The 12,632-nt window shown below is 36.1% G+C and overlaps 1 protein-coding gene across 16 annotated transcripts in view; it reads left to right on the top strand.

Annotated features, from left to right (window-relative positions):
• The window catches only part of LMNTD1 (lamin tail domain containing 1), a 431,818-nt gene that overhangs the window by 379,249 nt on the left and 39,937 nt on the right, over positions 1–12,632 (top strand). For all 16 annotated transcript variants that reach the window (XM_059935489.1, XM_059935481.1, XM_059935491.1 and 13 more), the window contains 2 exons: positions 6,465–6,700; positions 9,593–9,788. In XM_059935489.1, the coding sequence (XP_059791472.1) occupies positions 6,465–6,700; positions 9,593–9,788 (432 nt within the window). The remainder of the gene's footprint in view (positions 1–6,464; positions 6,701–9,592; positions 9,789–12,632) is intronic.

Genomic DNA, 12,632 nt, shown 5'->3' with positions numbered 1-12,632 from the left:
AGAGATTTCTGTGCATAAATTTTGTATCCTGCAACTGTACCAAATTCATTGATTAGCTCTAGTAGTTTTCTGATGGCATCTTTAGGATTCTCTGTGTATAGCATCATGTCATCTGCGAACAGTGACAGTTTTACTTCTTCTTTTCCAGTTTGTGTTCTTTTTATTTCCTTTTCCTCTCTGATTTCTGTGGCTTGGACTTCCAAAACTATGTTGAATTATAGTGGCAAGAGTGGATGTCCTTGTGTTGTTCCTGATCTTAGCGAAAATGCTTTCAGTTTTTCACCATTGAGAATGATGTTTGCTGTGGGTTTGTCATATATGGCCTTTATTATGTTGAGGTAGGTTCCCTCTATGCGAACCTTCTGGAGAGTTTTTATCACAAATGGGTGTTGAATTTTGTCAAAAGCTTTTTCTGCATCTATTGAGATGATCATATGGTTTTTATTCTTCGATTTGTTAATATAGTGTATCACATTGATTGATTTGAGTATATTGAAGGATCCTTGCATCCCTGGGATAAATCCCACTTGATCATGGTGTATGATCCTGTTAATGTGTTGTTGCACTCTGTTTGCTACTATTTTACTGCGGATTTTTGCATCTATATTTATCAGTGATATTGGTCTGTAATTTTGTTTTTTTGTAGTATCTTTGTCTGGTTTGGGTATCAGGGTGATGGTGGCCTTGTAGAATGAGTTTGGCAGTGTTCCTTCTTCTGCAAATTTTGGAAGAGTTTCAGAAGCATTGGTGTTAGCTCTTCTCTAAATGTTTGATAGAATTCACCTGTGAAGCCATCTGGTCCTGGACTTTAGTTTGTTGGAAGATTTTTAATCACAGTTTCAATTTCATTACTTGTGATTGGTCTGTTCATATTTTCTATTTCTTCCTGGTTCAGTCTTGGAAGGTTACCTTGAAAGGTATACCTTTCTAAGAATTTGTCCATTTCTTCCAGGATGTCCATTTTATTGGCATAGAGTTGCTTGTAATAGTCTCTTAGGATGCTTTGTATTTCTGCAGTGTCTGTTGTAACTTCTCCTTTTTCATTTCTAATTTTATTGGTTTGAGTCCTCTCCCTCTTTTTCTTCATGAGTCTGGTTAAAGTTTTATCAATTTTGTTTATCTTCTCAGAGAACCAGCTTTTAGTTTTATTGATCTTTGCTATTGTTTTCTTTGTTTCTATTTCACTTATTTCTGCTCTGATATTTATGATTTCTTTCCTTCTACTAACTTTCGATTTTGTTTGTTCTTCTTTCTCTAGTTCCTTTAGGTGTAAGTTTAGATTGTTTATTTGAGATGTTTCTTGTTTCTTGAGGTCGGATTGTATTGCTATAAACTTCCCTCTTAGAACTGCTTTTGCTGCATCCCATAGGTTTTGGATCATCGTGTTTTCGTTGTCATTTGTCTCTAGGTATTTTTTGATTTCCTCTTCGATTTCTTCAGTGATCTCTTGGTTATTTAGTAACGTATTGTTTAGCCTCCATGTGTTTGTGTTTTTTGCGGTTTTTTCCCTGTAATTGATTTCTAATCTCATAGCATTGTGGTAGGAAAAGATGCTTGGTATGATTTCAATTTTCTTAAATTTACCAAGGCTTGATTTGTGACCCAAGATGTGATTTATCCTGGAGAATGTTCCATGTGCACTTGAGAAGAAAGTGTAATCTGCTGTTTTTGGATGGAATGTCCTATAATTATCAATTAAATCTATCTGGTTTATTGTGTCATTTACAGCTTGTGTTTCCTTATTAATTTTCTCTTTGGATGATCTGTCCATTGGTGTAAGTGAGGTGTTAAAGTCCCCCACTATTACTGTGTTACTGTCGATTTCCTCTTTTATAGCTGTTAGAGTTTGCCTTATGTATTAGGGTGCTCCTATGTTGGGTGCATATATATTTATAATTTTTATATCTACTTCTTGTATTGATTCCTTGATCATTATGTTGTGTCCTTCCTTGTTTCTTGTAACATTCTTTATTTTAAAGTCTATTTTATCTGATATGAGTATAGCTACTCCAGCTTTCTTTTGATTTCCATTTGCATGGAATATTTTTTTCCATCCCCTCACTTTCAGTCTGTATGTGTCCCTAGGTCTGAAGTGGGTCTCTTGTAGACAGCATATATATGGGTCTTGGTTTTTTATCCATTCAGCAAGCCTTTGTCTTTTGGTTGGAACATTTAATTCATTCATATTTAAGGTAATTATCAATATGTATGTTCCTATTACCATTTTCTTAATTGTTTTGGTTTTGTTTTTGTAGGTCCTTTTCTTCTCTTGTGTTTCCCACTGAGAGAAGTTCCTTTAGCATTTGTTGTAGAGCTGGTTTGGTGGTGCTGAATTCTCTTAGCTTTTGCTTCTCTGTAAAGCTTTTCATTTCTCCATTGAGTCTGAATTGAGATCCTCACTGGGTACAGTAATCTTGGTTGTAAGTTCTTCCCTTCCATCACTTTAAATATATTGTGCCACTCCCTTCTGGCTTGAAGAGTTTTTGCTTAGAAATCAGCTGTTAACCTTATGGGAGTTCCCTTGTATGTTATTTGTCATTTTTCCCTTGTTGCTTTTAATAATTGTTCTTTGTCTTTAATTTTTGTCAATTTGATTACTATGGGTCTCAGCATGTTTCTCCTTGGCTTTATCCTGCCTCGGACTCTCTGTGCTTCCTGGACTTGGGTGCTTATTTCTTTTCCCATGTTAGGGAAGTTTTCGACTATAATCTCTTCAAGTATTTTCTCGGCTCCTTTCTCTCTCTCTCCTCTTTCTGGGACCCCTATAATGTGAATGCTGGTGCATTTAATGTTGTCCCAGAGGTCTCTTAGGCTGTCTTCATTTCCTTTCTTTCTTTTTTCTTTATTCTGTTCATGGCAGTGAATTCCACCATTCTGTCTTCCAGGTCACTTATCCGTTCTTCTGCCTCAGTTATTCTGCTATTGATTCCTTCTAGTATATTTTTCATTTCAGTTATTGTATTGTTCATCTCTGTTTGTTTGTTCTTTAATTCTTCTAGGTGTTTGTTCTTTAATCCTTCTAGGTCTTTGTTAAACATTTCTTGCATCTTCTCAATCTTTGCCTCCATTCTTTTCTGAGGTCCTGGATCTTCTTCACTATCATTATTCTGAATTGTTTTTCTGGAAGGTTGCCTATCTCCACTTCATTTAGTTGTTTTTCTGGGGTTTTATCTTGTTCCTTCACCTGGTACATAGCCCTCTACCTTTTCATTTTGTCTATACTTCTGTGAATGTGGTTTTTGTTCTACAGGCTGCAGAATTGTAGTTCTTCTAGCTTCTGCTGTCTTCCCTCTGGTGGATGAGGGTATCTAAGAGGCTTGTGCAAGTTTCCTGATGGGAAGGACTGGTGGTGGGTGTAGCTGACTGTTGCTCTGGTGGGCAGAGCTCAGTAAAACTTTAATCCCCTTGTCTGCTGATGGATGGGGCTGTTGGTTCCCTCCCTGTTGGCTGTTTGTTTGGCCTGAGGTGACCCAGCACTGGAGGCTACAGACTCTTTGGTGGGCCTAATGGCAGACTCTGGGAGGGCTTATGCCAAGAAATACTTCCCAGAACTTCTGCTACCAGTGTCCTTGTCCCAGTGGTGAGGCACAGCCACCCCCTGCCTCTGCAGGACACTGTCCAACACTGGCAGGTTGGTCTGCTTCAGTCTCCCCTGGGGTCACTTCTCCTTCTCCCTGGGTCCTGATGTGCACACTACTTTGTGTGTGCCCTCCAAGAGTGGAGTCTCTGTTTAACCTAGTCCTGTCTAAGCCCTGCAATCAAATCCCACTAGCCTTCAATGTCTGATTCTCTGGGAATTCCTCCTCCCATTGCCAGACCCTCAGGTTGGGAAGCCTGACTTGGTGCTCAGAACCTTCACTCCAGTGGATGGACTCCTGTGGTGTAATTGTTCTGCAGTTTGTGAGTCACCCACCCAGTGGTTATGGATTTTTATTTTATCGTGATTGCACCCCTCCTACCGTCTCATTGAGGCTTCTCCTTTGTCTTTGGATGTGGGGTATCTTTTTTGTTGAGTTCCAGTGTCTTCCTGTCGATGATTTTTCAGCAATTAGTTATGATTCCACTGCTCTTGCAAGAGGGAGTGAACTCACGTCCTTCTACTCTGCCATCTTGAACCAATCTCCCTCAAGTCTATTTTTTAAATATTTGTTCTTAGAGGTCATCTGAGAAATAACTGTTGTCAGTATTACCAATGCAGCATTGAAATAACATTGAAATGCTGGAATTAAACTTTTATAACTGCCTCTGGTTTAATGCTAATCAATTACAGAGGGAGCAAAATACCAAGTAAGGGCTTGTAAAATTCCACATGGGAAAGGGAAACCTAGCTAAGCACTAGGAAGAAAATCTCTCATCTTCCAAAAGGAGTCTAATAGGTGGGTGAGTGCAGGGCTCAGACAATGGGCTACATCATGCTCATCTCTTCCTGAAATGTTTCAGCTCTTCCAACGGTGTGTGCTGCCATTAGAAATTTCTTATTCAACTACAAAAACAAGAATCCCCTGTGGCCCTAAACTGAAGTTCTTTGATCACAACATTTGCAAAGGCTTATTGGGAATCTTTTGTGGAATTAAATTTATTTGGAAATGCTATTGTTTTACCAGTGGAAGAAAAAAATTCAGAGCTTATAAAATGAACATGCTGAAAAGATGTAGCCAGTTGTCTGTAATGAAACCCAGATGTAAGGAACTTTGAAAGAGAAAGGTCCTTTTCCTGCTTATTCTAGACAGTGTCAGGGAAAAATTATGTCATATGATCTGTCTCAGTTTAGACAGAGATGAAATATTTGTCATTTGACAATAGACCTCTGTAGTCTCCTTTTCGTTACCACCACAATCATACTCAAGAGCATATCTTCATGGGTTAGAGGTTTTTGACAAAGATGAGTGGTTGGGGAGTCGGTAGGATGGCACGTGCTCAAGCTTGATAAGTACTGGGCTAATAATAATGCAGTTTCCAAAGCCAATGCCATTTAATTATTTTTAAAAATTGCCTGAGATATCTGTGCCTTGTGAGAGGCACACTTAGAGAATTCTGATTTTGCATACAGAGCTCTCCAGATATAATATTTCTGATGAAGGAACTTACAAATTATAGAACAAAACGATTGTGAATACCTCTTGGTAAACAAAGAGATTGAGAGTAACATCAGCAAGATGGCAGATTAGGAAGCTTCAGGCCCTTGTTCCGTTATGGAAAGATCTGGAAAAACAAAACCAAAGAACAGAAGACTGGCTAAAATAACATTATAGGAACTCTGGAAAACAAAGAGATCAAAATAGAGACAGTGCTTGGAGGCAAAACACTTAGCTCCGGACTTATAGTGGATAGACATTTGGCCCCCAGGAAGGGAGGGCTTGGGCTGGCCAAGTGTCTTCTGGTTTTTCAGAGAGCCAAAGGGTTGGACCCCAGGACTTTGTTCACAATTCAAGCATTAAACACACACACATTCACACACACATGGATTGCTTTGAAGTTACAGAGAAGAGCCTCAATGTGACTCATAAAATGCAGTTGTCATAAGCCTTTTCATGAGCTACTCCATGAGAATATTGTTTTACTTATAAAATAAGTGCACTGTACCTTAGGGATTTTGTTCAAATGCTTGCACACTATACTTTTACATTTATAAAAAAGAAAGAAAGGAAAATCTTTATTCATATAGTAGAATTTACTTACAAAAATAATACCTGGAAAGTAAATCTTTCTTCTCCCTCTTTTGTGCTAGTCCCTTCATCATTCACACATATACATACACAGATACACACAAACATACACATGTGAGCTGTATTTATAGTTATTAATTTGTAAAGTGCATTTGATAGCACACATTAACTCTAGAATCTTTATAAATACAGGAAAAATAAACAGCAGGAGAAATTAAAGGAAAAAGTATAGTAAACCATTACATATTAAACAAAAATGATAATCATGTTTTTCATGTTAATGGAAAGGGGAAATATAATAAGTGATAAAAGTGGGATATAAACAGTTTATAGAGTCTCAATTTTGAGTGAAAAAAATGCATTAAAAGGCGTGGAAGGAAAAAATATTGAATCACTATGTTGTAAACCTGAAATTAACATAATATTGTAAATCAACTATATTTCAATAAAAAAATTTTTAATAAAAAATAAAAAGCATGGCAGGAAATGGTAAAATTTTTATTTGGTGGAATATAGTAATTTTTCTTTTCTTCTTTCAGCATTTACACTTTTGCAAAACTATCTGAAGTAGGAGTTTATTGATTTTTAAATAGAAGAGAGAAAAGCATGACTTGACACCAAAGTGTTTTATTTAGATTGTTAAAACTAGAAATATAAGATGTTCTTGTGCTTGTGTTAGATGCATAATATCTTTGAAAAGCAAAACCCTGAGTAATAATGATAATTAATGCTTCTTGTACTCACAGTCTATCATTTTGACTTTCTCACTTTGTTTATTATACTAATTTTTGTACACAGACTTGAAGACACACGTGACGATCTCCCAAAGACACAGCGATCTTTAGTACATTTTTTTCCAACGTCAACGGATTCAGATACCACTACACTGCCATGTTCACAGTCATTATCCAATGAAACACCTCTCAGTTACTATCTGTCTAGCCCTCAGGATAGTGGAGTAACTTTATCAACAATTGGGCCAAAGCCTCTTAAACCTGCTCTAGTGAACCATTCCCAATCAGAAGACAGCTTGGGTAAGCAAAACATGTACCAAGTTTTTTAGACTACTTTTAAAGCGTATAGTTCAATAGAGTCTTTATGTGCCTAGAAGCCAGAATGATGTTTTATTATTTGTCTCCAATAATACTAATTTTTAATGTCATATGCAGAATAACTTGACTCTGCTCACCATTGATTCTAGCACTGGAGTCATAATCAAGTCACATAAACATATGTGGCCAAGTACATCATCTCTATGATTAAAATATCTTGAGGACTTCCCTGGTGGTCCCGTGGGCAAGACTCTGTGCTCTCAATGCAGCAGTCCCAGGTTCGTTCCCTGGTCAGGGAACTAGATCCCACATGCATGCCACAACTAAGAAGTCCACATGCCGCAACTAAGACCCAGCACAGTCAAAATAAATAAATAAATAAATAAAATATCTTGAGTTATCATAATGATTCATGGGTTGACCACTTAGATGCTCTAGAATTGCTAAATGATTAAAAAGTCTAATGTATAGCATTAACTGCCCTTCCTCTGAATGCTACCAGAAAGATTAACAACGTTTTATGTATGTTATGCTTTAGGAGACTATGGCTTAAGTAAGGAAAGACGGGTAGATAAGAGAAAGAAGAAATATAAAGTAGGTAATAAAATGGTGGAGAGAAAAGGGAAAAACAATAAAGAATTTGGAGAAGAGGAAAATGAAAACAGCAGTAAAGTTTTGACAGTTGCCAATGCACTCAGCAGTGCTCACACTATGAGGTGTATGTTCCTCACCATGTTTAGGGAACTCTGAGGGTATGTTATCAAGGTTTACTGAAAAGACCACTGTCCTTGGAAACAGAGGACCTAGGTTCAAACCACCTTTCTAGTCCCAATAACATGGGACATTAAGTAAGGTATTTAGCATCTCTGAGTCCCATTTTCCACACCTACAAAATGGGGATTAAAATATCAACTTCACAGGGCTATCCTAAGAATTAAATGAGATTTTATGAAAATCACCTAGCACATAGTAAGTGTGCTCAATAAAATTAGTTGTGAATCCGAATGTATCTGTAAGTACCTTCTCATAGAATAGGCTAGATTTGGGGTCTGTATTACCAGTCAACTAACAAGTTTCAAAATTATTAGCACGAATACACCCATGACTACCTGATGTCTTCATTTTCCTCTACCATTCTGTGGACATTTACAGCCTTGCTCCTTCCTATCTACATTTCATTTTGTTCCAGGTATTTTCCTAAGCCTTTGACACAGTGTTATACAGGATTTTGATCTACTGCCATTATTGTCATATTCTCTGTGCTTCATTGTTTGTATGCCTAAGATACATTTTTCGAAGAAGCTTCCTAAATTCACAATGACCTTTAGCAATGACCAAAATCTATATGCTTAGAAGTGAAAATACACATTTTATATCTAAGGAGGTAATATTTCTCATCCTTTGGCACTGTATCATTATGGTATATGTTCTATATTTGAGTTGAACTGTGAAAGCTCCTAGTATTGCGGGGGTGGTGGTGGGGGAACAAATATACTGGTTTCACCTTGCAAGATGAGAGTTGTGCTGGGTTGAAGTCTTCTTCAGTTACTGTAGGTTCTGACTCTGTAGATAGATGGCTGAGTCTACCAAGACTTGTTGCATTTGGTTCATTTCATTTCTAGATGAGATAATAACTGGAACTAAAATCAATATGTCTTCTTTCCTTTTAGAATACAAAAATTTTCATCCCTCAGGATGAGCTATTAAGGGTGCTATATATTCTCTTTCCCCAAAGGAATTTAAAGATTAAGCAAATACTCACTTGAATGGGAATGAACTAATTTAATTCCAAATATTTCTTCTAAACAAAATACTCTGAAGAATCCTCTTTAGGAACTATGTGTTTATTTTTTTCCATCTTTCACATTGCTTTGGTTTTGTTAAAGACACAAGAAGATAAAGCACACTCTAGATTGTCTTAATCCTTTGATGATTTTGGATTCAGGGTCACATTGACCAAAGTCCCTGTGCTACAATAACAGCTATCATTTATTGAGTACCTGCTAAATGCCAGATACTGTGCTAGACACTTACCTATACTATCTTCAATCCTCACATCACCTCACACAAAGTAATATTATCCTTATTTTATTTTCAGGAAAACTGAGAATTGGAAGGTTTAAATCATTTGGCTTAGTAAGTGACAGAGCTGAGGTACAGGTGTGTCTAAATACAAGACACATTGCTCTATCTATTTCATCATGATGCCTGTCTGTAGTGTTACTCTCTCTTTGCAGATACATAATTAGATTTATCCAGCATGATTCTTTCTATGCAAAATCTTGAAACTTATTTTGTATTTGAATCTTACTACTGAGAATTTTAAAAGAGTAAGAGGTCACTAGAATCTGCTTAAGCATTACTTTATCTTTTTAATAAAGTATTTTAGTTAATTAGAGGAAATTTAAGTCTTTACCTGGCAAAATACAAACCATTGGTAGGAAAGGACTCATTTGAGACTTTAATTTATGAGTAGCAATTTGGGGAGAAAAGCTAATACAAAATAGAATAAAGTTGTACTTACATATAACATACCAAATTTGAGAGACTCAAATGTTTTACCTACTCAAAAACTTATGATGCTTCTAGTACAACTTAATCAGTTAAATTGTAATTATGCTGATGATACAATTGATAGTTTAAGATAACTGCAATAATCTCTAGGAATTGAGTGTCACTAAAAATAATCACTTACTCGTTATTTTATAGACTGGTTTAAAGCTTTTAACTATCCTCACTTAGTTTGACTGTGACAGTAAAATGTATAAAGAATATCATTTTGTAGAAGCAAAGAATAAAGATAGTAGCTTTGGTTTCTTTTAATCTTTTATTTACTTCTCTCTCTATTGTTTCCTTCTTTGGTTTCTTTGAAAGGACTCAACAACTTCAAAATTCCAAAGAAACACACTATGCCGGTCCTTGCTTCTCAGCCAGCTGTGATTGGGGAAGGGGAGGATTATTTCCTGTCTTTGTTTGGTGATTCAAAGAAACTTGTGCACTCATTCCACACCAAGAAAATTTGGAAGCACTTTTCTATGATTCTTGAAGAAGTGGGCCAATCTAGATCCAGGTAAATACTCTATCTGAATTATTTAATATCTTCTATTGGGGTAGGAGTAATAAGTTCGTAGGAAATAAAGTTCTAAACTGTTGTTAGATCTATGATCTCATCTAAGACCCTAAGCAATCCATTAAAATATAACTGTTTCATATCCTAGGCAGTTAAAAGGAATCAATATAACTTTCTAGGGAACCAAACAAGGAAAGTTAATTCTTCAAAGATGCCAGAGAAAACAGCACTACATAACGCTTACCAATAAAGTTAACCCAATTGTTCAAGAAAATTTTCATTATTGGCAGATCATTCAGATGGATTTAGAATCTCTTTTTATCTGTCTTGAGTTCAAGACAGAAGGAAAAAAGTGGACTTATAACTTACTGATCCATTTTTATGGTTATTAGTATCTGTAGAAAAAAAGAATTGATCAGGAAGAAAGTTGATATTCGAACTAAAATAAAAGCTGACTCATCTATGCATTTACTTAACCCTGCTTTTCTTGTTGCACAAACAACAGATTAAATTGTGAATTTTTAGCAATAAACACACATTTAAAAAAATTTTTTATTGAAGTATAGTTGATTTGCAATGTCGTGTTAGTTTCAGGTATACAGCAAAGTGACTCAGTTGTACATATATATACATTCTTTTTCATATTATTTCCATTATGATTTATCACAGGATACTGAATATAGTTCCCTGTGCTATACAGTATGACCTTGTTGTTTATCCATCCTATGTATACTAGTTTGCATCTGCTAATCCTAAATTCCCAATCCTTCCCTCCCCCACCTCTCCTCCCCCTTGGCAACCAAAAATCTGTTCTCTATGTCTGTGAGTTTGTTTCTGTTTCATAGATATGTTCATTTGTGTCATACTTTAGATTCCACATATAAGTGATACCATATGGTATTTGTCTTTCTCTTTCTGACTTACTTCACTTAGTATGATAATCTCTCGATCCATCCATGTTGCTGCATATGGCATTATTTCATTCTTTTTTTATGGCTGATGTATAGATAGATAGATAGATAGATACCCCACATCTTCTATATCCATTCATCTGTCAATGGACATTTAGGTTGTTTCCATGTCTTGGCTATTGTAAATAGTGCTGCTATGAACATTGGGGTGCATGTTTCTCTTTGAATTATAGTTTTGTCTGGATATATGCCCAGGAGTGGGATTGCTGGATCATATGGCAACTCTATTTTTAGTTTTTTGAGGTACCTCCGTACTGTTTTCCATAATGGCTGCACCAATTTACATTCCCACCAACAGTGTGTGAGGGTTCCCTTTTCTTCACACCCTCTCCAACATTTATTATTTGTAGACTTTTTAGTTATGGCCATTCTGACCGGTGTGAGGTGGTACCTCACTGCAGTTTTGATTTGCATTTCTCTAATAATTAGCGATGATGAGCATCTTTTCATGTGCCTTTTGGCATCTATATGTCTTCTTTGGAGAAATGTATATTTACGTCTTCTGCCCATTAGTTATAAGCACATGTTGATAGAGGGTGTTTGAGGACTAAAAGAAGTGTTAGCCAAAGTTAAGGGTCAAACATAAAGGAAAACTTTTCCCCCTTATGTCAGATTTCTTAAAATCAACCACTTTTGCCACTTAATTGTAGTGAATACCCAAGTGTTCTCTCAACCATCTAAAAACACTTCATCAAATTATTCATACAGTATTTACCATGTTAAAAATGATGACTTATTTTCAGCAAAACTTCAAAAAAAAACCTTATGAATATGGTTTTAAGAAATTTTACTCAAACAGATCATGAAGACCTGCAGGTAAGGATCAAGAGAGAGGCAAGTAAGGTAACAAGGCATTCAGAGGAGAGCTTTCTTCCCAGCAGAGATTGTCTGGGAAGATTTTGTGAAGGAGTTATCATGAAAAGCATCTTGGAAAGATAAGTACATTTTGGATATGCAAATTTGGAGTCTCTGAGAATATTCTAGACCATTGGTTTTCAACTCTACCCACAAAATTGAATCACCTGGGGAGCTTTTAATGTCCTGACTTTACACCAGACTCTTTGAATCAAAATTTCTAGTGGAATTGGGCATCATATTTTGTTTTTTTGGTTTTTGTTTTAAATGCCATGGTAATTCTAATGCACAGCCAGGGCTGAACAAAGGAGCAGCATAAACAAAATTAAGGAGGCAGAAAAGCTAAGATCAGATATGAGTATAAGCATGGCTATACTGAGCAGTGCATGAAGAGGTATAACAGGGTTGTAGGCGTCAGGGTTGGAGACAGATCACAGTGAGCGTTGAATACCAGACTATTTAGACTTCACTATGGGCAATGGGAAGCAATGGGAAAGTTTCAAACAAAGGAGTGACAGGATTCTGATTCAGAATATTTGATCTGTGGCAATGAATATATGAATGAATGCTGGATTTTGTCAAATGCCTTTTATACCTCTGTTGAGATGATCATATGATTTTTTATTTCTTAAGTGTTAAAGCAACCCCGCACTCTTAGAATAAACCTCCCTTGGTCAGAATGTTTATCTTTTTCATATATTGCTGAATTCAATTGGCTAAAATTTTGTTTCAAATTTTTGCATCTATGTTTGTGAAGAATATTGGCCTGTAGTTTTCTTTACCTGTTAATGTCTTTGTCTGCTTTGGTATCAGGGTAATATTCAACTCATTAAATGAGTTGGTATATATTCCCTCCTCTTTTACTTTCTAGAAGAGTTTGCGTAGAAGTAATATTATTTTTTCCTTAAATATTTTATAGAATTCATCATTGAAGCCATCTGGGCCTGGAGTTATTTTGTGAGAAGGTTTTTACCTACAGATTTTATTTCCTTAAAATAGATGTCAGGATAGTACGGTT

Source organism: Balaenoptera ricei, chromosome 10 (assembly GCF_028023285.1).
Source record: "Balaenoptera ricei isolate mBalRic1 chromosome 10, mBalRic1.hap2, whole genome shotgun sequence".
Classification (NCBI taxonomy): domain Eukaryota; kingdom Metazoa; phylum Chordata; class Mammalia; order Artiodactyla; family Balaenopteridae; genus Balaenoptera; species Balaenoptera ricei.
This window is presented reverse-complemented; position numbering and strand designations above follow the sequence as displayed.